General features: G+C 45.4%; 1 protein-coding gene across 1 annotated transcript in view; it reads left to right on the plus strand.

The window, feature by feature from the left end:
- The window catches only part of LOC133119212 (coiled-coil domain-containing protein 91-like), a 124780-nt gene that overhangs the window by 80024 nt on the left and 18426 nt on the right, over window positions 1–26330 (plus strand). The window contains exon 6 of the mRNA XM_061229711.1: window positions 25292–25399. Coding sequence (XP_061085695.1) covers window positions 25292–25399 — 108 coding nt within the window. The remainder of the gene's footprint in view (window positions 1–25291; window positions 25400–26330) is intronic.

Raw genomic sequence — 26330 nt, forward strand, 5'->3', positions numbered from 1 at the left:
CCATATTGTGTCCTACAGCTGTAAGAATGTTGTTTGCCATATTGTGTCCTACAGCTGTGAGAATGCTGTTTGCCATATTGTGTCCTACAGCTGTGAGAATGCTGTTTGCCATATTGTGTCCTGCAGCTTTGAGAATGCTGTTTGCCATATTGTGTCCTGCAGCTTTGAGAATGCTGTTTGCCGTATTGTGTCCTGCAGCTGTGACAATGCTGTTTGCCATATTGTGTCCTGCAGCCGTGTTTCTGTGAGAATGCTGTTTGCCATATTGTGTCCTGCAGCCGTGTTTCTGTGAGAATGCTGTTTGCCATATTTCGTCCTGCAGCCGTGAGAATGCTGTTTGCCATATGGTGTCCTGCAACCGTGATTCTGTGAGAATGTTGTTTGCCATATTGTGTCCTACTGCCGTGTTTCTGTGAGAATGCTGTTTGCCATATTGTGTCCTGCAGCTGTGAGAATGCTGTTTGCCATATTGTGTCCTACAGCTGTGAGAATGCTGTTTGCCATATTGTGTCCTACAGCTGAGAATGCTGTTTGCCATATTGTGTCCTACAGCTGAGAATCCTGTTTGCCATATTGTGTCCTACAGCTGTGAGAATGCTGTTTACCATATTGTGTCCTACAGCTGAGAATGCTGTTTACCATATTGTGTCCTACTGCTGTGAGAATGCTGTTTGCCATATTGTGTCCTACAGCTGTGAGAATGCTGTTTGCCATATTGTGTCCTACAGCTGTAAGAATGCTGTTTGCCATATTGTGTCCTACAGCTGTGAGAATGCTGTTTGCCATATTGGGTCCTGCAGCTGTGAGAATGCTGTTTTCCATATTGTGTCCTACAGCTGAGAATGCTGTTTGCCATATTGTGTCCTACAGCTGTGAGAATGCTGTTTGCCATATTGTGTCCTACAGCTGTGAGAATGCTGTTTGCCATATTGGGTCCTGCAGCTGTGAGAATGCTGTTTGCCATATTGTGTCCTACAGCTGAGAATGCTGTTTGCCATATTGTGTCCTACAGCTGTGAGAATGCTGTTTGCCATATTGTGTCCTACAGCTGAGAATGCTGTTTGCCATATTGTGTCCTACAGCTGTGAGAATGCTGTTTGCCATATTGTGTCCTACAGCTGTGAGAATGCTGTTTGCCATATTGGGTCCTGCAGCTGTGAGAATGCTGTTTGCCATATTGTGTCCTACAGCTGAGAATGCTGTTTGCCATATTGTGTCCTGCAGCTGTGAGAATGCTGTTTGCCATATTGTGTCCTACAGCTGAGAATGCTGTTTGCCATATTGTGTCCTACAGCTGTGAGAATGCTGTTTGCCATATTGGGTCCTGCAGCTGTGAGAATGCTGTTTGCCATATTGTGTCCTACAGCTGAGAATGCTGTTTGCCATATTGTGTCCTACAGCTGTGAGAATGCTGTTTGCCATATTGTGTCCTACAGCTGTGAGAATGCTGTTTGCCATATTGTGTCCTACAGCTGTGAGAATGCTGTTTGCCATATTGTGTCTTGCAGCTGTGAGAATGCTGTGTTTCTCTGAGAATGATCTTTGCCATATTGTGTCCTACAGCTGTGAGAATGCTGTTTGCCATATTGTGTCCTGCAGCTGTGAGAATGCTGTTTGCCATATTGTGTCCTACAGCTGTGAGAATGCTGTTTGCCATATTGTGTCCTACAGCTGTGAGAATGCTGTTTGCCATATTGTGTCCTACAGCTGTGAGAATGCTGTTTGCCATATTGTGTCCTACAGCTGTGAGAATGCTGTTTGCCATATTGTGTCCTACAGCTGTAAGAATGTTGTTTGCCATATTGTGTCCTACAGCTGTGAGAATGCTGTTTGCCATATTGTGTCCTACAGCTGTGAGAATGCTGTTTGCCATATTGTGTCCTACAGCTGTGAGAATGCTGTTTGCCATATTGTGTCCTACGGCTGTAAGAATGCTGTTTGCCCTATTGTGTCCTACAGCTGTGAGAATGCTGTTTGCCATATTGTGTCCTACAGCTGTGAGAATGCTGTTTGCCATATTGTGTCCTACAGCTGTGAGAATGCTGTTTGCCATATTGTGTCCTACAGCTGTGAGAATGCTGTTTGCCATATTGTGTCCTACAGCTGTGAGAATGCTGTGTTTCTCTGAGAATGCTCTTTGCCATATTGTGTCCTACAGCTGTGAGAATGCTGTTTGCCATATTGTGTCCTGCAGCTGTGAGAATGCTGTTTGCCATATTGTGTCCTACAGCTGTGAGAATGCTGTTTGCCATATTGTGTCCTACAGCTGAGAATGCTGTTTGCCATATTGTGTCCTACAGCTGTGAGAATGCTGTTTGCCATATTGTGTCCTACAGCTGTGAGAATGCTGTTTGCCATATTGTGTCCTACAGCTTTGAGAATGCTGTTTGCCATATTGTGTCCTACAGCTGTGAGAATGCTGTTTGCCATATTGTGTCCTACAACTGTGAGAATGCTGTTTGCCATATTGTGTCCTACAGCTGTAAGAATGCTGTTTGCCATATTGTGTCCTACAGCTGTGAGAATGCTGTTTGCCATATTGTGTCCTACAGCTGTGAGAATGCTGTTTGCCATATTGTGTCCTACAGCTGTGAGAATGCTGTTTGCCATATTGTGTCCTACAGCTGTGAGAATGCTGTTTGCCATATTGTGTCCTGCAGCTGTGAGAATGCTGTTTGCCATATTGTGTCCTGCAGCTGTGAGAATGCTGTTTGCCATAATGTGTCCTACAGCTGAGAATGCTGTTTGCCATATTGTGTCCTGCAGCTGTGAGAATGCTGTTTGCCATATTGTGTCCTGCAGCTGTGAGAATGCTGTTTGCCATATTGTGTCCTACAACTGTGAGAATGCTGTTTGCCATATTGTGTCCTACAGCTGTAAGAATGCTGTTTGTCATATTGTGTCCTACAGCTGTGAGAATGCTGTTTGCCATATTGTGTCCTACAGCTGTGAGAATGCTGTTTGCCATATTGTGTCCTACAGCTGTGAGAATGCTGTTTGCCATATTGTGTCCTGCAGCTGTGAGAATGCTGTTTGCCATATTGTGTCCTACAGCTGAGAATGCTGTTTGCCATATTGTGTCCTACAGCTGTGAGAATGCTGTTTGCCATATTGTGTCCTACAGCTGTGTGATTGCTGTTTGCCATATTGTGTCCTGCAGCTGTGAGAATGCTGTGTTTCTCTGAGAATGCTCTTTGCCATATTGTGTCCTACAGCTGAGAATGCTGTTTGCCATATTGTGTCCTACAGCTGTTAGAATGCTGTTTTCCAGATTGTGTCCTGCAGCTGTGAGAATGCTGTTTCTCTGAGAATGCTGTTTGCCATATTGTGTCTTACAGCTGAGAATGCTGTTTGCCATATTGTGTCCTGCAGCTTTGAGAATGCTGTTTGCCATATTGTGTCCTGCAGCTTTGAGAATGCTGTTTGCCATATTGTGTCCTGCAGCTGTGACAATGCTGTTTGCCATATTGTGTCCTGCAGCCGTGTTTCTGTGAGAATGCTGTTTGCCATATTGTGTCCTGCAGCCGTGTTTCTGTGAGAATGCTGTTTGCCATATTGTGTCCTACAGCTGTGAGAATGCTGTTTGCCATATTGTGTCCTGCAGCTGTGAGAATGCTGTTTGCCATATTGTGTCCTGCAGCTGTGAGAATGCTGTTTGCCATAATGTGTCCTACAGCTGAGAATGCTGTTTGCCATATTGTGTCCTGCAGCTGTGAGAATGCTGTTTGCCATATTGTGTCCTGCAGCTGTGAGAATGCTGTTTGCCATATTGTGTCCTACAACTGTGAGAATGCTGTTTGCCATATTGTGTCCTACAGCTGTAAGAATGCTGTTTGCCATATTGTGTCCTACAGCTGTGAGAATGCTGTTTGCCATATTGTGTCCTACAGCTGTGAGAATGCTGTTTGCCATATTGTGTCCTACAGCTGTGAGAATGCTGTTTGCCATATTGTGTCCTGCAGCTGTGAGAATGCTGTTTGCCATATTGTGTCCTACAGCTGAGAATGCTGTTTGCCATATTGTGTCCTACAGCTGTGAGAATGCTGTTTGCCATATTGTGTCCTACAGCTGTGTGATTGCTGTTTGCCATATTGTGTCCTGCAGCTGTGAGAATGCTGTGTTTCTCTGAGAATGCTCTTTGCCATATTGTGTCCTACAGCTGAGAATGCTGTTTGCCATATTGTGCCCTACAGCTGTGAGAATGCTTTTTGCCATATTGTGTCCTACAGCTGAGAATGTTGTTTGCCATATTGTGTCCTACAGCTGTTAGAATGCTGTTTTCCAGATTGTGTCCTGCAGCTGTGAGAATGCTGTTTCTCTGAGAATGCTGTTTGCCATATTGTGTCTTACAGCTGAGAATGCTGTTTGCCATATTGTGTCCTGCAGCTTTGAGAATGCTGTTTGCCATATTGTGTCCTGCAGCTTTGAGAATGCTGTTTGCCATATTGTGTCCTGCAGCTGTGACAATGCTGTTTGCCATATTGTGTCCTGCAGCCGTGTTTCTGTGAGAATGCTGTTTGCCATATTGTGTCCTGCAGCCGTGTTTCTGTGAGAATGCTGTTTGCCATATTTCGTCCTGCAGCCGTGAGAATGCTGTTTGCCATATGGTGTCCTGCAGCCGTGATTCTGTGAGAATGTTGTTTGCCATATTGTGTCCTACTGCCGTGTTTCTGTGAGAATGCTGTTTGCCATATTGTGTCCTGCAGCTGTGAGAATGCTGTTTGCCATATTGTGTCCTACAGCTGTGAGAATGCTGTTTGCCATATTGTGTCCTACAGCTGAGAATGCTGTTTGCCATATTGTGTCCTACAGCTGTGAGAATGTTTTTTGCCATATTGTGTCTTGCAGCTGTGAGAATGCTGTTTGCCATATTGTGTCCTGCAGCTGTGAGAATGCTGTTTGCCATATTGTGTCCTACAGCTGAGAATCCTGTTTGCCATATTGTGTCCTACAGCTGTGAGAATGCTGTTTACCATATTGTGTCCTACAGCTGAGAATGCTGTTTACCATATTGTGTCCTACAGCTGTGAGAATGCTGTTTGCCATATTGTGTCCTACAGCTGTGAGAATGCTGTTTGCCATATTGTGTCCTACAGCTGTAAGAATGCTGTTTGCCATATTGTGTCCTACAGCTGTGAGAATGCTGTTTGCCATATTGGGTCCTGCAGCTGTGAGAATGCTGTTTTCCATATTGTGTCCTACAGCTGAGAATGCTGTTTGCCATATTGTGTCCTACAGCTGTGAGAATGCTGTTTGCCATATTGTGTCCTACAGCTGTGAGAATGCTGTTTGCCATATTGGGTCCTGCAGCTGTGAGAATGCTGTTTGCCATATTGTGTCCTACAGCTGAGAATGCTGTTTGCCATATTGTGTCCTACAGCTGTGAGAATGCTGTTTGCCATATTGTGTCCTACAGCTGAGAATGCTGTTTGCCATATTGTGTCCTACAGCTGTGAGAATGCTGTTTGCCATATTGTGTCCTACAGCTGTGAGAATGCTGTTTGCCATATTGGGTCCTGCAGCTGTGAGAATGCTGTTTGCCATATTGTGTCCTACAGCTGAGAATGCTGTTTGCCATATTGTGTCCTGCAGCTGTGAGAATGCTGTTTGCCATATTGTGTCCTACAGCTGAGAATGCTGTTTGCCATATTGTGTCCTACAGCTGTGAGAATGCTGTTTGCCATATTGTGTCCTACAGCTGTGAGAATGCTGTTTGCCATATTGTGTCTTGCAGCTGTGAGAATGCTGTGTTTCTCTGAGAATGCTGTTTGCCATATTGTGTCCTACAGCTGTGAGAATGCTGTTTGCCATATTGTGTCCTGCAGCTGTGAGAATGCTGTTTGCCATATTGTGTCCTACAGCTGTGAGAATGCTGTTTGCCATATTGTGTCCTACAGCTGTGAGAATGCTGTTTGCCATATTGTGTCCTACAGCTGTGAGAATGCTGTTTGCCATATTGTGTCCTACAGCTGTAAGAATGTTGTTTGCCATATTGTGTCCTACAGCTCTGAGAATGCTGTTTGCCATATTGTGTCCTACAGCTGTGAGAATGCTGTTTGCCATATTGGGTCCTGCAGCTGTGAGAATGCTGTTTTCCATATTGTGTCCTACAGCTGAGAATGCTGTTTGCCATATTGTGTCCTACAGCTGTGAGAATGCTGTTTGCCATATTGTGTCCTACAGCTGTGAGAATGCTGTTTGCCATATTGGGTCCTGCAGCTGTGAGAATGCTGTTTGCCATATTGTGTCCTACAGCTGAGAATGCTGTTTGCCATATTGTGTCCTACAGCTGTGAGAATGCTGTTTGCCATATTGTGTCCTACAGCTGAGAATGCTGTTTGCCATATTGTGTCCTACAGCTGTGAGAATGCTGTTTGCCATATTGTGTCCTACAGCTGTGAGAATGCTGTTTGCCATATTGGGTCCTGCAGCTGTGAGAATGCTGTTTGCCATATTGTGTCCTACAGCTGAGAATGCTGTTTGCCATATTGTGTCCTGCAGCTGTGAGAATGCTGTTTGCCATATTGTGTCCTACAGCTGAGAATGCTGTTTGCCATATTGTGTCCTACAGCTGTGAGAATGCTGTTTGCCATATTGTGTCCTACAGCTGTGAGAATGCTGTTTGCCATATTGTGTCTTGCAGCTGTGAGAATGCTGTGTTTCTCTGAGAATGCTGTTTGCCATATTGTGTCCTACAGCTGTAAGAATGTTGTTTGCCATATTGTGTCCTACAGCTCTGAGAATGCTGTTTGCCATATTGTGTCCTACAGCTGTGAGAATGCTGTTTGCCATATTGTGTCCTTCGGCTGTAAGAATGCTGTTTGCCATATTGTGTCCTAAAGCTGTGAGAATGCTGTTTGCCATATTGTGTCCTACAGCTGTGAGAATGCTGTTTGCCATATTGTGTCCTACAGCTGTGAGAATGCTGTTTGCCATATTGTGTCCTACGGCTGTAAGAATGCTGTTTGCCATATTGTGTCCTACAGCTGTGAGAATGCTGTTTGCCATATTGTGTCCTACAGCTGAGAATGCTGTTTGCCATATTGTGTCCTACAGCTGTGAGAATGCTGTTTGCCATATTGTGTCCTACAGCTGTGAGAATGCTGTTTGCCATATTGGGTCCTGCAGCTGTGAGAATGCTGTTTGCCATATTGTGTCCTACAGCTGAGAATGCTGTTTGCCATATTGTGTCCTACAGCTGTGAGAATGCTGTTTGCCATATTGTGTCCTACAGCTGAGAATGCTGTTTGCCATATTGTGTCCTACAGCTGTGAGAATGCTGTTTGCCATATTGTGTCCTACAGCTGTGAGAATGCTGTTTGCCATATTGGGTCCTGCAGCTGTGAGAATGCTGTTTGCCATATTGTGTCCTACAGCTGAGAATGCTGTTTGCCATATTGTGTCCTGCAGCTGTGAGAATGCTGTTTGCCATATTGTGTCCTACAGCTGAGAATGCTGTTTGCCATATTGTGTCCTACAGCTGTGAGAATGCTGTTTGCCATATTGTGTCCTACAGCTGTGAGAATGCTGTTTGCCATATTGTGTCTTGCAGCTGTGAGAATGCTGTGTTTCTCTGAGAATGCTGTTTGCCATATTGTGTCCTACAGCTGTGAGAATGCTGTTTGCCATATTGTGTCCTGCAGCTGTGAGAATGCTGTTTGCCATATTGTGTCCTACAGCTGTGAGAATGCTGTTTGCCATATTGTGTCCTACAGCTGTGAGAATGCTGTTTGCCATATTGTGTCCTACAGCTGTGAGAATGCTGTTTGCCATATTGTGTCCTACAGCTGTAAGAATGTTGTTTGCCATATTGTGTCCTACAGCTCTGAGAATGCTGTTTGCCATATTGTGTCCTACAGCTGTGAGAATGCTGTTTGCCATATTGGGTCCTGCAGCTGTGAGAATGCTGTTTTCCATATTGTGTCCTACAGCTGAGAATGCTGTTTGCCATATTGTGTCCTACAGCTGTGAGAATGCTGTTTGCCATATTGTGTCCTACAGCTGTGAGAATGCTGTTTGCCATATTGGGTCCTGCAGCTGTGAGAATGCTGTTTGCCATATTGTGTCCTACAGCTGAGAATGCTGTTTGCCATATTGTGTCCTACAGCTGTGAGAATGCTGTTTGCCATATTGTGTCCTACAGCTGAGAATGCTGTTTGCCATATTGTGTCCTACAGCTGTGAGAATGCTGTTTGCCATATTGTGTCCTACAGCTGTGAGAATGCTGTTTGCCATATTGGGTCCTGCAGCTGTGAGAATGCTGTTTGCCATATTGTGTCCTACAGCTGAGAATGCTGTTTGCCATATTGTGTCCTGCAGCTGTGAGAATGCTGTTTGCCATATTGTGTCCTACAGCTGAGAATGCTGTTTGCCATATTGTGTCCTACAGCTGTGAGAATGCTGTTTGCCATATTGTGTCCTACAGCTGTGAGAATGCTGTTTGCCATATTGTGTCTTGCAGCTGTGAGAATGCTGTGTTTCTCTGAGAATGCTGTTTGCCATATTGTGTCCTACAGCTGTAAGAATGTTGTTTGCCATATTGTGTCCTACAGCTCTGAGAATGCTGTTTGCCATATTGTGTCCTACAGCTGTGAGAATGCTGTTTGCCATATTGTGTCCTTCGGCTGTAAGAATGCTGTTTGCCATATTGTGTCCTAAAGCTGTGAGAATGCTGTTTGCCATATTGTGTCCTACAGCTGTGAGAATGCTGTTTGCCATATTGTGTCCTACAGCTGTGAGAATGCTGTTTGCCATATTGTGTCCTACGGCTGTAAGAATGCTGTTTGCCATATTGTGTCCTACAGCTGTGAGAATGCTGTTTGCCATATTGTGTCCTACAGCTGTGAGAATGCTGTTTGCCATATTGTGTCCTACAGCTGAGAATGCTGTTTGCCATATTGTGCCCTACAGCTGTGAGAATGCTGTTTGCCATATTGTGTCCTGCAGCTGTGAGAATGCTGTGTTTCTCTGAGAATGCTCTTTGCCATATTGTGTCCTACAGCTGTGAGAATGCTGTTTGCCATATTGTGTCCTGCAGCTGTGAGAATGCTGTTTGCCATATTGTGTCCTACAGCTGTGAGAATGCTGTTTGCCATATTGTGTCCTACAGCTGAGAATGCTGTTTGCCATATTGTGTCCTGCAGCTGTGAGAATGCTGTTTGCCATATTGTGTCCTACAGCTGAGAATGCTGTTTGCCATATTGTGTCCTACAGCTGAGAATGCTGTTTGCCATATTGTGTCCTGCAGCTGTGAGAATGCTGTTTGCCATATTGTGTCCTACAGCTGAGAATGCTGTTTGCCATATTGTGTCCTACAGCTGTGAGAATGCTGTTTGCCTTATTGTGTCCTGCAGCTGTGAGAATGCTGTTTGCCATATTGTGTCCTACAGCTGAGAATGCTGTTTGCCATATTGTGTCCTGCAGCTGTGAGAATGCTGTTTCCCATATTGTGTCCTACAGCTGTGAGAATGCTGTTTGCCATATTGTGTCCTGCAGCTGTGAGAATGCTGTTTCTCTGAGAATGCTGTTTGCCATATTGTGTCCTACAGCTGAGAATGCTGTTTGCCATATTGTGTCCTACAGCTGAGAATGCTGTTTGCCATATTGTGTCCTACAGCTGTGAGAATGCTGTTTGCCTTATTGTGTCCTGCAGCTGTGAGAATGCTGTTTGCCATATTGTGTCCTACAGCTGAGAATGCTGTTTGCCATATTGTGTCCTGCAGCTGTGAGAATGCTGTGTTTCTCTGAGAATGCTCTTTGCCATATTGTGTCCTACAGCTGAGAATGCTGTTTGCCATATTGTGTCCTACAGCTGTTAGAATGCTGTTTTCCAGATTGTGTCCTGCAGCTGTGAGAATGCTGTTTCTCTGAGAATGCTGTTTGCCATATTGTGTCTTACAGCTGAGAATGCTGTTTGCCATATTGTGTCCTGCAGCTTTGAGAATGCTGTTTGCCATATTGTGTCCTGCAGCTTTGAGAATGCTGTTTGCCATATTGTGTCCTGCAGCTGTGACAATGCTGTTTGCCATATTGTGTCCTGCAGCCGTGTTTCTGTGAGAATGCTGTTTGCCATATTGTGTCCTGCAGCCGTGTTTCTGTGAGAATGCTGTTTGCCATATTGTGTCCTACAGCTGTGAGAATGCTGTTTGCCATATTGTGTCCTGCAGCTGTGAGAATGCTGTTTGCCATATTGTGTCCTGCAGCTGTGAGAATGCTGTTTGCCATAATGTGTCCTACAGCTGAGAATGCTGTTTGCCATATTGTGTCCTGCAGCTGTGAGAATGCTGTTTGCCATATTGTGTCCTGCAGCTGTGAGAATGCTGTTTGCCATATTGTGTCCTACAACTGTGAGAATGCTGTTTGCCATATTGTGTCCTACAGCTGTAAGAATGCTGTTTGCCATATTGTGTCCTACAGCTGTGAGAATGCTGTTTGCCATATTGTGTCCTACAGCTGTGAGAATGCTGTTTGCCATATTGTGTCCTACAGCTGTGAGAATGCTGTTTGCCATATTGTGTCCTGCAGCTGTGAGAATGCTGTTTGCCATATTGTGTCCTACAGCTGAGAATGCTGTTTGCCATATTGTGTCCTACAGCTGTGAGAATGCTGTTTGCCATATTGTGTCCTACAGCTGTGTGATTGCTGTTTGCCATATTGTGTCCTGCAGCTGTGAGAATGCTGTGTTTCTCTGAGAATGCTCTTTGCCATATTGTGTCCTACAGCTGAGAATGCTGTTTGCCATATTGTGCCCTACAGCTGTGAGAATGCTTTTTGCCATATTGTGTCCTACAGCTGAGAATGTTGTTTGCCATATTGTGTCCTACAGCTGTTAGAATGCTGTTTTCCAGATTGTGTCCTGCAGCTGTGAGAATGCTGTTTCTCTGAGAATGCTGTTTGCCATATTGTGTCTTACAGCTGAGAATGCTGTTTGCCATATTGTGTCCTGCAGCTTTGAGAATGCTGTTTGCCATATTGTGTCCTGCAGCTTTGAGAATGCTGTTTGCCATATTGTGTCCTGCAGCTGTGACAATGCTGTTTGCCATATTGTGTCCTGCAGCCGTGTTTCTGTGAGAATGCTGTTTGCCATATTGTGTCCTGCAGCCGTGTTTCTGTGAGAATGCTGTTTGCCATATTTCGTCCTGCAGCCGTGAGAATGCTGTTTGCCATATGGTGTCCTGCAGCCGTGATTCTGTGAGAATGTTGTTTGCCATATTGTGTCCTACTGCCGTGTTTCTGTGAGAATGCTGTTTGCCATATTGTGTCCTGCAGCTGTGAGAATGCTGTTTGCCATATTGTGTCCTACAGCTGTGAGAATGCTGTTTGCCATATTGTGTCCTACAGCTGAGAATGCTGTTTGCCATATTGTGTCCTACAGCTGTGAGAATGTTTTTTGCCATATTGTGTCTTGCAGCTGTGAGAATGCTGTTTGCCATATTGTGTCCTGCAGCTGTGAGAATGCTGTTTGCCATATTGTGTCCTACAGCTGAGAATGCTGTTTGCCATATTGTGTCCTACAGCTGAGAATGCTGTTTGCCATATTGTGTCCTGCAGCTGTGAGAATGCTGTTTGCCATATTGTGTCCTACAGCTGAGAATGCTGTTTGCCATATTGTGTCCTACAGCTGTGAGAATGCTGTTTGCCTTATTGTGTCCTGCAGCTGTGAGAATGCTGTTTGCCATATTGTGTCCTACAGCTGAGAATGCTGTTTGCCATATTGTGTCCTGCAGCTGTGAGAATGCTGTTTGCCATATTGTGTCCTACAGCTGTGAGAATGCTGTTTGCCATATTGTGTCCTGCAGCTGTGAGAATGCTGTGTTTCTCTGAGAATGCTGTTTGCCATATTGTGTCCTACAGCTGAGAATGCTGTTTGCCATATTGTGTCCTACAGCTGAGAATGCTGTTTGCCATATTGTGTCCTACAGCTGTGAGAATGCTGTTTGCCTTATTGTGTCCTGCAGCTGTGAGAATGCTGTTTGCCATATTGTGTCCTACAGCTGAGAATGCTGTTTGCCATATTGTGTCCTGCAGCTGTGAGAATGCTGTGTTTCTCTGAGAATGCTCTTTGCCATATTGTGTCCTACAGCTGAGAATGCTGTTTGCCATATTGTGTCCTACAGCTGTTAGAATGCTGTTTTCCAGATTGTGTCCTGCAGCTGTGAGAATGCTGTTTCTCTGAGAATGCTGTTTGCCATATTGTGTCTTACAGCTGAGAATGCTGTTTGCCATATTGTGTCCTGCAGCTTTGAGAATGCTGTTTGCCATATTGTGTCCTGCAGCTTTGAGAATGCTGTTTGCCATATTGTGTCCTGCAGCTGTGACAATGCTGTTTGCCATATTGTGTCCTGCAGCCGTGTTTCTGTGAGAATGCTGTTTGCCATATTGTGTCCTGCAGCCGTGTTTCTGTGAGAATGCTGTTTGCCATATTGTGTCCTACAGCTGTGAGAATGCTGTTTGCCATATTGTGTCCTGCAGCTGTGAGAATGCTGTTTGCCATATTGTGTCCTGCAGCTGTGAGAATGCTGTTTGCCATAATGTGTCCTACAGCTGAGAATGCTGTTTGCCATATTGTGTCCTGCAGCTGTGAGAATGCTGTTTGCCATATTGTGTCCTGCAGCTGTGAGAATGCTGTTTGCCATATTGTGTCCTACAACTGTGAGAATGCTGTTTGCCATATTGTGTCCTACAGCTGTAAGAATGCTGTTTGCCATATTGTGTCCTACAGCTGTGAGAATGCTGTTTGCCATATTGTGTCCTACAGCTGTGAGAATGCTGTTTGCCATATTGTGTCCTACAGCTGTGAGAATGCTGTTTGCCATATTGTGTCCTGCAGCTGTGAGAATGCTGTTTGCCATATTGTGTCCTACAGCTGAGAATGCTGTTTGCCATATTGTGTCCTACAGCTGTGAGAATGCTGTTTGCCATATTGTGTCCTACAGCTGTGTGATTGCTGTTTGCCATATTGTGTCCTGCAGCTGTGAGAATGCTGTGTTTCTCTGAGAATGCTCTTTGCCATATTGTGTCCTACAGCTGAGAATGCTGTTTGCCATATTGTGCCCTACAGCTGTGAGAATGCTTTTTGCCATATTGTGTCCTACAGCTGAGAATGTTGTTTGCCATATTGTGTCCTACAGCTGTTAGAATGCTGTTTTCCAGATTGTGTCCTGCAGCTGTGAGAATGCTGTTTCTCTGAGAATGCTGTTTGCCATATTGTGTCTTACAGCTGAGAATGCTGTTTGCCATATTGTGTCCTGCAGCTTTGAGAATGCTGTTTGCCATATTGTGTCCTGCAGCTTTGAGAATGCTGTTTGCCATATTGTGTCCTGCAGCTGTGACAATGCTGTTTGCCATATTGTGTCCTGCAGCCGTGTTTCTGTGAGAATGCTGTTTGCCATATTGTGTCCTGCAGCCGTGTTTCTGTGAGAATGCTGTTTGCCATATTTCGTCCTGCAGCCGTGAGAATGCTGTTTGCCATATGGTGTCCTGCAGCCGTGATTCTGTGAGAATGTTGTTTGCCATATTGTGTCCTACTGCCGTGTTTCTGTGAGAATGCTGTTTGCCATATTGTGTCCTGCAGCTGTGAGAATGCTGTTTGCCATATTGTGTCCTACAGCTGTGAGAATGCTGTTTGCCATATTGTGTCCTACAGCTGAGAATGCTGTTTGCCATATTGTGTCCTACAGCTGTGAGAATGTTTTTTGCCATATTGTGTCTTGCAGCTGTGAGAATGCTGTTTGCCATATTGTGTCCTGCAGCTGTGAGAATGCTGTTTGCCATATTGTGTCCTACAGCTGAGAATCCTGTTTGCCATATTGTGTCCTACAGCTGTGAGAATGCTGTTTACCATATTGTGTCCTACAGCTGAGAATGCTGTTTACCATATTGTGTCCTACAGCTGTGAGAATGCTGTTTGCCATATTGTGTCCTACAGCTGTGAGAATGCTGTTTGCCATATTGTGTCCTACAGCTGTAAGAATGCTGTTTGCCATATTGTGTCCTACAGCTGTGAGAATGCTGTTTGCCATATTGGGTCCTGCAGCTGTGAGAATGCTGTTTTCCATATTGTGTCCTACAGCTGAGAATGCTGTTTGCCATATTGTGTCCTACAGCTGTGAGAATGCTGTTTGCCATATTGTGTCCTACAGCTGTGAGAATGCTGTTTGCCATATTGGGTCCTGCAGCTGTGAGAATGCTGTTTGCCATATTGTGTCCTACAGCTGAGAATGCTGTTTGCCATATTGTGTCCTACAGCTGTGAGAATGCTGTTTGCCATATTGTGTCCTACAGCTGAGAATGCTGTTTGCCATATTGTGTCCTACAGCTGTGAGAATGCTGTTTGCCATATTGTGTCCTACAGCTGTGAGAATGCTGTTTGCCATATTGGGTCCTGCAGCTGTGAGAATGCTGTTTGCCATATTGTGTCCTACAGCTGAGAATGCTGTTTGCCATATTGTGTCCTGCAGCTGTGAGAATGCTGTTTGCCATATTGTGTCCTACAGCTGAGAATGCTGTTTGCCATATTGTGTCCTACAGCTGTGAGAATGCTGTTTGCCATATTGTGTCCTACAGCTGTGAGAATGCTGTTTGCCATATTGTGTCTTGCAGCTGTGAGAATGCTGTGTTTCTCTGAGAATGCTGTTTGCCATATTGTGTCCTACAGCTGTGAGAATGCTGTTTGCCATATTGTGTCCTGCAGCTGTGAGAATGCTGTTTGCCATATTGTGTCCTACAGCTGTGAGAATGCTGTTTGCCATATTGTGTCCTACAGCTGTGAGAATGCTGTTTGCCATATTGGGTCCTGCAGCTGTGAGAATGCTGTTTGCCATATTGTGTCCTACAGCTGAGAATGCTGTTTGCCATATTGTGTCCTGCAGCTGTGAGAATGCTGTTTGCCATATTGTGTCCTACAGCTGAGAATGCTGTTTGCCATATTGTGTCCTACAGCTGTGAGAATGCTGTTTGCCATATTGTGTCCTACAGCTGTGAGAATGCTGTTTGCCATATTGTGTCCTACAGCTGTGAGAATGTTGTTTGCCATATTGTGTCCTACAGCTCTGAGAATGCTGTTTGCCATATTGTGTCCTACAGCTGTGAGAATGCTGTTTGCCATATTGGGTCCTGCAGCTGTGAGAATGCTGTTTTCCATATTGTGTCCTACAGCTGTGAGAATGCTGTTTGCCATATTGGGTCCTGCAGCTGTGAGAATGCTGTTTGCCATATTGTGTCCTACAGCTGAGAATGCTGTTTGCCATATTGTGTCCTACAGCTGTGAGAATGCTGTTTGCCATATTGTGTCCTACAGCTGTGAGAATGCTGTTTGCCATATTGGGTCCTGCAGCTGTGAGAATGCTGTTTGCCATATTGTGTCCTACAGCTGAGAATGCTGTTTGCCATATTGTGTCCTGCAGCTGTGAGAATGCTGTTTGCCATATTGTGTCCTACAGCTGAGAATGCTGTTTGCCATATTGTGTCCTACAGCTGTGAGAATGCTGTTTGCCATATTGTGTCCTACAGCTGTGAGAATGCTGTTTGCCATATTGTGTCTTGCAGCTGTGAGAATGCTGTGTTTCTCTGAGAATGCTGTTTGCCATATTGTGTCCTACAGCTGTAAGAATGTTGTTTGCCATATTGTGTCCTACAGCTCTGAGAATGCTGTTTGCCATATTGTGTCCTACAGCTGTGAGAATGCTGTTTGCCATATTGTGTCCTTCGGCTGTAAGAATGCTGTTTGCCATATTGTGTCCTAAAGCTGTGAGAATGCTGTTTGCCATATTGTGTCCTACAGCTGTGAGAATGCTGTTTGCCATATTGTGTCCTACAGCTGTGAGAATGCTGTTTGCCATATTGTGTCCTACGGCTGTAAGAATGCTGTTTGCCATATTGTGTCCTACAGCTGTGAGAATGCTGTTTGCCATATTGTGTCCTACAGCTGTGAGAATGCTGTTTGCCATATTGTGTCCTACAGCTGAGAATGCTGTTTGCCATATTGTGCCCTACAGCTGTGAGAATGCTGTTTGCCATATTGTGTCCTGCAGCTGTGAGAATGCTGTGTTTCTCTGAGAATGCTCTTTGCCATATTGTGTCCTACAGCTGTGAGAATGCTGTTTGCCATATTGTGTCCTGCAGCTGTGAGAATGCTGTTTGCCATATTGTGTCCTACAGCTGTGAGAATGCTGTTTGCCATATTGTGTCCTACAGCTGAGAATGCTGTTTGCCATATTGTGTCCTGCAGCTGTGAGAATGCTGTTTGCCATATTGTGTCCTACAGCTGAGAATGCTGTTTGCCATATTGTGTCCTACAGCTGAGAATGCTGTTTGCCATATTGTGTCCTGCAGCTGTGAGAATGCTGTTTGCCATATTGTGTCCTACAGCTGAGAATGCTGTTTGCCATATTGTGTCCTACAGCTGTGAGAATGCTGTTTGCCTTATTGTGTCCTGCAGCTGTGAGAATGCTGTTTGCCATATTGTGTCCTACAGCTGAGAATGCTGTTTGCCATATTGTGTCCTGCAGCTGTGAGAATGCTGTTTGCCATATTGTGTCCTACAGCTGTGAGAATGCTGTTTGCCATATTGTGTCCTGCAGCTGTGAGAATGCTGTGTTTCTCTGAGAATGCTGTTTGCCATATTGTGTCCTACAGCTGAGAATGCTGTTTGCCATATTGTGTCCTACAGCTGTGAGAATGCTGTTTGCCATATTGTGTCCTACAGCTGTGAGAATGCTGTTTGCCATATTGTGTCCTACAGCTGTGAGAATGCTGTTTGCCATATTGTGTCCTACAGCTGTGAGAATACTGTTTGCCATATTGTGTCCTACAGCTGTGAGAATGCTGTTTGCCATATTGTGTCCTACAGCTGAGAATGCTGTTTGCCATATTGTGTCCTACAGCTGTGAGAATGTTTTTTGCCATATTGTGTCTTGCAGCTGTGAGAATGCTGTTTGCCATATTGTGTCCTGCAGCTGTGAGAATGCTGTTTGCCATATTGTGTCCTACAGCTGAGAATCCTGTTTGCCATATTGTGTCCTACAGCTGTGAGAATGCTGTTTACCATATTGTGTCCTACAGCTGAGAATGCTGTTTACCATATTGTGTCCTACAGCTGTGAGAATGCTGTTTGCCATATTGTGTCCTACAGCTGTGAGAATGCTGTTTGCCATATTGTGTCCTACAGCTGTAAGAATGCTGTTTGCCATATTGTGTCCTACAGCTGTGAGAATGCTGTTTGCCATATTGGGTCCTGCAGCTGTGAGAATGCTGTTTTCCATATTGTGTCCTACAGCTGAGAATGCTGTTTGCCATATTGTGTCCTACAGCTGTGAGAATGCTGTTTGCCATATTGTGTCCTACAGCTGTGAGAATGCTGTTTGCCATATTGGGTCCTGCAGCTGTGAGAATGCTGTTTGCCATATTGTGTCCTACAGCTGAGAATGCTGTTTGCCATATTGTGTCCTACAGCTGTGAGAATGCTGTTTGCCATATTGTGTCCTACAGCTGAGAATGCTGTTTGCCATATTGTGTCCTACAGCTGTGAGAATGCTGTTTGCCATATTGTGTCCTACAGCTGTGAGAATGCTGTTTGCCATATTGGGTCCTGCAGCTGTGAGAATGCTGTTTGCCATATTGTGTCCTACAGCTGAGAATGCTGTTTGCCATATTGTGTCCTGCAGCTGTGAGAATGCTGTTTGCCATATTGTGTCCTACAGCTGAGAATGCTGTTTGCCATATTGTGTCCTACAGCTGTGAGAATGCTGTTTGCCATATTGTGTCCTACAGCTGTGAGAATGCTGTTTGCCATATTGTGTCTTGCAGCTGTGAGAATGCTGTGTTTCTCTGAGAATGCTGTTTGCCATATTGTGTCCTACAGCTGTGAGAATGCTGTTTGCCATATTGTGTCCTGCAGCTGTGAGAATGCTGTTTGCCATATTGTGTCCTACAGCTGTGAGAATGCTGTTTGCCATATTGTGTCCTACAGCTGTGAGAATGCTGTTTGCCATATTGTGTCCTACAGCTGTGAGAATGCTGTTTGCCATATTGTGTCCTACAGCTGTAAGAATGTTGTTTGCCATATTGTGTCCTACAGCTCTGAGAATGCTGTTTGCCATATTGTGTCCTACAGCTGTGAGAATGCTGTTTGCCATATTGGGTCCTGCAGCTGTGAGAATGCTGTTTTCCATATTGTGTCCTACAGCTGAGAATGCTGTTTGCCATATTGTGTCCTACAGCTGTGAGAATGCTGTTTGCCATATTGTGTCCTACAGCTGTGAGAATGCTGTTTGCCATATTGGGTCCTGCAGCTGTGAGAATGCTGTTTGCCATATTGTGTCCTACAGCTGAGAATGCTGTTTGCCATATTGTGTCCTACAGCTGTGAGAATGCTGTTTGCCATATTGTGTCCTACAGCTGAGAATGCTGTTTGCCATATTGTGTCCTACAGCTGTGAGAATGCTGTTTGCCATATTGTGTCCTACAGCTGTGAGAATGCTGTTTGCCATATTGGGTCCTGCAGCTGTGAGAATGCTGTTTGCCATATTGTGTCCTACAGCTGAGAATGCTGTTTGCCATATTGTGTCCTGCAGCTGTGAGAATGCTGTTTGCCATATTGTGTCCTACAGCTGAGAATGCTGTTTGCCATATTGTGTCCTACAGCTGTGAGAATGCTGTTTGCCATATTGTGTCCTACAGCTGTGAGAATGCTGTTTGCCATATTGTGTCTTGCAGCTGTGAGAATGCTGTGTTTCTCTGAGAATGCTGTTTGCCATATTGTGTCCTACAGCTGTAAGAATGTTGTTTGCCATATTGTGTCCTACAGCTCTGAGAATGCTGTTTGCCATATTGTGTCCTACAGCTGTGAGAATGCTGTTTGCCATATTGTGTCCTTCGGCTGTAAGAATGCTGTTTGCCATATTGTGTCCTAAAGCTGTGAGAATGCTGTTTGCCATATTGTGTCCTACAGCTGTGAGAATGCTGTTTGCCATATTGTGTCCTACAGCTGTGAGAATGCTGTTTGCCATATTGTGTCCTACGGCTGTAAGAATGCTGTTTGCCATATTGTGTCCTACAGCTGTGAGAATGCTGTTTGCCATATTGTGTCCTACAGCTGTGAGAATGCTGTTTGCCATATTGTGTCCTACAGCTGAGAATGCTGTTTGCCATATTGTGCCCTACAGCTGTGAGAATGCTGTTTGCCATATTGTGTCCTGCAGCTGTGAGAATGCTGTGTTTCTCTGAGAATGCTCTTTGCCATATTGTGTCCTACAGCTGTGAGAATGCTGTTTGCCATATTGTGTCCTGCAGCTGTGAGAATGCTGTTTGCCATATTGTGTCCTACAGCTGTGAGAATGCTGTTTGCCATATTGTGTCCTACAGCTGAGAATGCTGTTTGCCATATTGTGTCCTGCAGCTGTGAGAATGCTGTTTGCCATATTGTGTCCTACAGCTGAGAATGCTGTTTGCCATATTGTGTCCTACAGCTGAGAATGCTGTTTGCCATATTGTGTCCTGCAGCTGTGAGAATGCTGTTTGCCATATTGTGTCCTACAGCTGAGAATGCTGTTTGCCATATTGTGTCCTACAGCTGTGAGAATGCTGTTTGCCTTATTGTGTCCTGCAGCTGTGAGAATGCTGTTTGCCATATTGTGTCCTACAGCTGAGAATGCTGTTTGCCATATTGTGTCCTGCAGCTGTGAGAATGCTGTTTGCCATATTGTGTCCTACAGCTGTGAGAATGCTGTTTGCCATATTGTGTCCTGCAGCTGTGAGAATGCTGTGTTTCTCTGAGAATGCTGTTTGCCATATTGTGTCCTACAGCTGAGAATGCTGTTTGCCATATTGTGTCCTACAGCTGTGAGAATGCTGTTTGCCATATTGTGTCCTACAGCTGTGAGAATGCTGTTTGCCATATTGTGTCCTACAGCTGTGAGAATGCTGTTTGCCATATTGTGTCCTACAGCTGTGAGAATACTGTTTGCCATATTGTGTCCTACAGCTGTGAGAATGCTGTTTGCCATATTGTGTCCTGCAGCTGTGAGAATGCTGTTTGCCATATTGTGTCCTACAGCTGAGAATGCTGTTTGCCATATTGTGTCCTACAGCTGTGAGAATGCTGTTTGCCTTATTGTGTCCTGCAGCTGTGAGAATGCTGTTTGCCATATTGTGTCCTACAGCTGAGAATGCTGTTTGCCATATTGTGTCCTGCAGCTGTGAGAATGCTGTTTGCCATATTGTGTCCTACAGCTGTGAGAATGCTGTTTGCCATATTGTGTCCTGCAGCTGTGAGAATGCTGTGTTTCTCTGAGAATGCTCTTTGCCATATTGTGTCCTACAGCTGTGAGAATGCTGTTTGCCATATTGTGTCCTACAGCTGTGAGAATGCTGTTTGCCATATTGTGTCCTACAGCTGTGAGAATGCTGTTTGCCATATTGTGTCCTACAACTGTGAGAATGCTGTTTGCCATATTGTGTCCTACAGCTGTAAGAATGCTGTTTGCCATATTGTGTCCTACAGCTGTGAGAATGCTGTTTGCCATATTGTGTCCTACAGCTGTGAGAATGCTGTTTGCCATATTGTGTCCTACAGCTGTGAGAATGCTGTTTGCCATATTGTGTCCTAAAGCTGTGAGAATGCTGTTTGCCATATTGTGTCCTACAGCTGTGAGAATGCTTTTTGCCATATTGTGTCCTACAGCTGAGAATGCTGTTTGCCATATTGTGCCCTACAGCTGTGAGAATGCTGTTTGCCATATTGTGTCCTGCAGCTGTGAGAATGCTGTTTGCCATATTGTGTCCTACAGCTGAGAATGCTGTTTGCCATATTGTGTCCTACAGCTGTGAGAATGCTGTTTGCCATATTGTGTCCTACAGCTGTGAGATTGCTGTTTGCCATATTGTGTCCTGCAGCTGTGAGAATGCTGTGTTTCTGTGAGAATGCTGTTTGCCATATTGTGTCCTGCAGCTGTGAGAATGCTGTTTGCCATATTGTGTCCTACAGCTGAGAATGCTGTTTGCCATATTGTGTCCTACAGCTGTGAGAATGCTGTTTGCCTTATTGTGTCCTGCAGCTGTGAGAATGCTGTTTGCCATATTGTGTCCTACAGCTGAGAATGCTGTTTGCCATATTGTGTCCTGCAGCTGTGAGAATGCTGTTTGCCATATTGTGTCCTACAGCTGTGAGAATGCTGTTTGCCATATTGTGTCCTGCAGCTGTGAGAATGCTGTGTTTCTCTGAGAATGCTGTTTGCCATATTGTGTCCTGCAGCTGTGAGAATGCTGTTTGCCATATTGTGTCCTACAGCTGTGAGAATGGTGTTTGCCATATTGTGTCCTACAGCTGTGAGAATGCTGTTTGCCATATTGTGTCCTACAACTGTGAGAATGCTGTTTGCCATATTGTGTCCTACAGCTGTAAGAATGCTGTTTGCCATATTGTGTCCTACAGCTGTGAGAATGCTGTTTGCCATATTGTGTCCTACAGCTGTGAGAATGCTGTTTGCCATATTGTGTCCTACAGCTGTGAGAATGCTGTTTGCCATATTGTGTCCTACAGCTGTGAGAATGCTGTTTGCCATATTGTGTCCTACAGTTGTGAGAATGCTGTTTGCCATATTGTGTCCTACAGCTGAGAATGCTGTTTGCCATATTGTGCCCTACAGCTGTGAGAATGCTGTTTGCCATATTGTGTCCTGCAGCTGTGAGAATGCTGTTTGCCATATTGTGTCCTACAGCTGAGAATGCTGTTTGCCATATTGTGTCCTACAGCTGTGAGATTGCTGTTTGCCATATTGTGTCCTGCAGCTGTGAGAATGCTGTGTTTCTCTGAGAATGCTCTTTGCCATATTGTGTCCTACAGCTGTGAGAATGCTGTTTGCCATATTGTGTCCTGCAGCTGTGAGAATGCTGTTTGCCATATTGTGTCCTATAGCTGAGAATGCTGTTTGCCATATTGTGTCCTACAGCTGAGAATGCTGTTTGCCATATTGTGTCCTACAGCTGTGAGAATGCTGTTTGCCATATTGTGTCCTACAGCTGAGAATGCTGTTTGCCATATTGTGCCCTACAGCTGTGAGAATGCTTTTTGCCATATTGTGTCCTACAGCTGAGAATGTTGTTTGCCATATTGTGTCCTACAGCTGTTAGAATGCTGTTTTCCATATTGTGTCCTGCAGCTGTGAGAATGCTGTTTCTCTGAGAATGCTGTTTGCCATATTGTGTCTTACAGCTGAGAATGCTGTTTGCCATATTGTGTCCTGCAGCTGTGACAATGCTGTTTGCCATATTGTGTCCTGCAGCCGTGTTTCTGTGAGAATGCTGTTTGCCATATTGTGTCCTGCAGCCGTGTTTCTGTGAGAATGCTGTTTGCCATATTGTGTCCTGCAGCTGTGAGAATGCTGTTTGCCATATTGTGTCCTACTGCCGTGTTTCTGTGAGAATGCTGTTTGCCATATTGTGTCCTGCAGCTGTGAGAATGCTGTTTGCCATATTGTGTCCTACAGCTGTGAGAATGCTGTTTGCCATATTGTGTCCTACAGCTGAGAATGCTGTTTGCCATATTGTGTCCTGCAGCCGTGTTTCTGTGAGAATGCTGTTTGCCATATTGTGTCCTGCAGCCGTGTTTCTGTGAGAATGCTGTTTGCCATATTGTTTCCTGCAGCCGTGAGAATGCTGTTTGCCATATGGTGTCCTGCAGCCGTGATTCTGTGAGAATGTTGTTTGCCATATTGTGTCCTACTGCCGTGTTTCTGTGAGAATGCTGTTTGCCATATTGTGTCCTGCAGCTGTGAGAATGCTGTTTGCCATATTGTGTCCTACAGCTGTGAGAATGCTGTTTGCCATATTGTGTCCTACAGCTGTGAGAATGTTTTTTGCCATATTGTGTCTTGCAGCTGTGAGAATGCTGTTTGCCATATTGTGTCCTGCAGCCGTGTTTCTTTGAGAATGCTGTTTGCCATATTGTGTCCTGCAGCCGTGTTTCTGTGAGAATGCTGTTTGCCATATTGTGTCCTACAGCTGAGAATGCTGTTTGCCATATTGTGCCCTACAGCTGTGAGAATGCTGTTTGCCATATTGTTTCCTGCAGCCGTGAGAATGCTGTTTGCCATATGGTGTCCTGCAGCCGTGATTCTGTGAGAATGTTGTTTGCCATATTGTGTCCTACTGCCGTGTTTCTGTGAGAATGCTGTTTGCCATATTGTGTCCTGCAGCTGTGAGAATGCTGTTTGCCATATTGTGTCCTACAGCTGAGAATGCTGTTTGCCATATTGTGTCCTACAGCTGTGAGAATGTTTTTGCCATATTGTGTCTTGCAGCTGTGAGAATGCTGTTTGCCATATTGTGTCCTGCAGCCGTGTTTCTTTGAGAATGCTGTTTGCCATATTGTGTCCTGCAGCCGTGTTTCTGTGAGAATGCTGTTTGCCATATTGTGTCCTACAGCTGAGAATGCTGTTTGCCATATTGTGCCCTACAGCTGTGAGAATGCTGTTTGCCATATTGTGTCCTACAGCTGAGAATGTTGTTTGCCATATTGTGTCCTACAGCTGTGAGAATGCTGTTTTCCATATTGTGTCCTGCAGCTGTGAGAATGCTGTTTCTCTGAGAATGCTGTTTGCCATATTGTGCCCTACAGCTGTGAGAATGCTGTTTGCCATATTGTGTCCTGCAGCTGTGAGAATGCTGTTTGCCATATTGTGTCCTACAGCTGAGAATGCTGTTTGCCATATTGTGTCCTACAGCTGTGAGAATGCTGTTTGCCATATTGTGTCCTGCAGCTGTGAGAATGCTGTTTTTCTGTGAGAATGCTGTTTGCCATATTGTGTCCTGCAGCTGTGAGAATGCTGTTTGCCATATTGTGTCCTCCAGCTGTGAGAATGCTGTTTGCCATATTGTGTCTTACAGCTGAGAATGCTGTTTGCCATATTGTGTCCTGCAGCTTTGAGAATGCTGTTTGCCATATTGTGTCCTGCAGCTGTTCCAATGCTGTTTGCCATATTGTGTCCTGCAGCCGTGTTTCTGTGAGAATGCTGTTTGCCATATTGTGTCCTACAGCTGTGAGAATGTTGTTTGCCGTATTGTGTCCTGCAGCTGTGTTTCTGTGTGAATGCTGTTTGCCATATTGTGCCCTACAGCTGTGAGAATGCTGTGTTTCTGTGAGAATGCTGTTTGCCATATTGTGTCCTGCAGCTGTGAGAATGCTGTTTGCCATATTGTATCCTACAGCTGTGAGAATGTTGTTTGCCATATTGTGTCCTGCAGCTGTGAGAATGCTGTTTGCCATATTGTGTCCTGCAGCCGTGTTTCTGTGAGAATGCTGTTTGCCATATTGTGTCCTGCAGCCGTGTTTCTGTGAGAATGCTGTTTGCCATATTGTGTCCTGCAGCCGTGATAATGCTGTTTGCCATATGGTGTCCTGCAGCCGTGATTCTGTGAGAATGTTGTTTGCCATATTGTGTCCTACTGCCGTGTTTCTGTGAGAATGCTGTTTGCCATATTGTGTCCTACAGCTGAGAATGCTGTTTGCCATATTGTGTCCTACAGCTGTGAGAATGTTGTTTGCCATATTGTGTCCTGCAGCTGTGAGAATGCTGTTTGCCATATTTTGTGTCCTGCAGCCGTGTTTCTGTGAGAATGCTGTTTGCCATATTGTGTCCTGCAGCCGTGAGAATGCTGTTTGCCATATGGTGTCCTGCAGCCGTGATTCTGTGAGAATGTTGTTTGCCATATTGTGTCCTGCAGCTGTGAGAATGCTGTTTGCCATATTGTGTCCTGCAGCCGTGTTTCATTGAGAATGCTGTTTGCCATATTGTGTCCTGCAGCCGTGTTTCTGTGAGAATGCTGTTTGCCATATTGTGTCCTGCAGCCGTGTTTCTGTGAGAATGTTGTTTGCCATATTGTGTAGGTACAACTCCAGTGAACTGTAACCGCAAGTCCGCTGCGTCTTTGCCTGTTGCACCACCACGGCCCCACACAGTGTTTGTCTTACGCGTGTTGACAGACTGGAGTTGAAATGCACCGAAACTCAAAGAGCTGAGCTCTTGTCTGGTGTGTCTGGGCCTCTCAGTCTCCAGCTGTGACCCTGTGAAATAACTGAACCTCACCTTTCCGTGATATTAATGTGACCTGCTAATCCTTCCAGTGGAATATGCCTCAGATGTTTTAACAACCTTTATAATTAAGATCCACAAAGGTCGTCATTAACCCCCCTGGTCACTTCTGAGTCAATTAGCGCTGCCTTCAAACTGCAACAGTCCTTTTTAAAAAGGCAGCACTGTGGCAGGGTTCTGACCTCCGACCTCTGCCCCCCCAGGCTCTGACGCGGTCCGCTGTGGAGCAGCAGCAGGAGGTGGCAGAGTCTCGGCTGCAGGCCGCTCTGGAGAAACAGAGGCAGAGGTGCGAGGACCTGCTGGAGGCCCAGGTAACAGCGCCCCCTAGTGCTGTGGCCCCTCTGCCGCTCTGAGTCTCTCACTCCTGCCCCTCTGCCACTCTTAGTCTCTCACTCCTGCCCCTCTGCCACCGTCAGTCTCTCACTCCTGCCCCTCTGCCACTCTTAGTCTCTCACTCCTGCCCCTCTGCCACTCTTAGTCTCTCACTCCTGCCCCTCTGCCACCGTCAGTCTCTCACTCCTGCCCCTCTGCCACCCTGAGTCACTCACACCACAGTGTGTCACCCCCCCCTCCCCCAGTTATATGACCGCACATTCAGTCATCCAGGGAACTGAGCTTAAAGGAAGGGTCATGTGTTATTCCTGATGTAGTGGTGTTAATGTATTAGTCACGCAGGCCCACCCAGGCCTTACTGACTAACCGCTTTGCTTTCCGGTAAAGTTCCTGAACAGGTGAGCTACCCCTCCCACCTCTAAGTCACAGGTACACACCTGCAAGCACAAAACCACTCGTACTCAAAAAAACATAAAAGGGTATGAAAAATGCGCCTAAAAGGCACTTGGTGCCCAAATAGAACATTATTGTAACTTTCAGGGTACATTTGAACTCTCTCTCTTTCTCTCTCGCTCCCTCTCTCATTCGCTCTCTCTCTCTCGCTCCCTATCTCCCTCTCTCTCTCCTTCTCTCTTTCCCTCTCTCTCTCTCTCTCCCTCCCTCCTCCTCGTGTGGATGAGAGGAGTGTGTGAAAGTCATCGAGTCCTCCAGCATCTGGGTTTATTCTGCAGGATGAATATAACGTGAACCTGTCCGCTCTACTCACCCCTCAGCACTCTGGTCCAGATCTGTGAAACTCTGCCTAACGACTGCACCAGGGCTGCCCAATCACGTGCCATGGAGGGCATGACATCAGCGGGTGTGGTGATTGGTTGGAGTGAAAACCTGCTCTCCGTGGCACATGATTGG

This window comes from Conger conger, chromosome 19 (genome assembly GCF_963514075.1).
Source record: "Conger conger chromosome 19, fConCon1.1, whole genome shotgun sequence".
Taxonomy (NCBI): domain Eukaryota; kingdom Metazoa; phylum Chordata; class Actinopteri; order Anguilliformes; family Congridae; genus Conger; species Conger conger.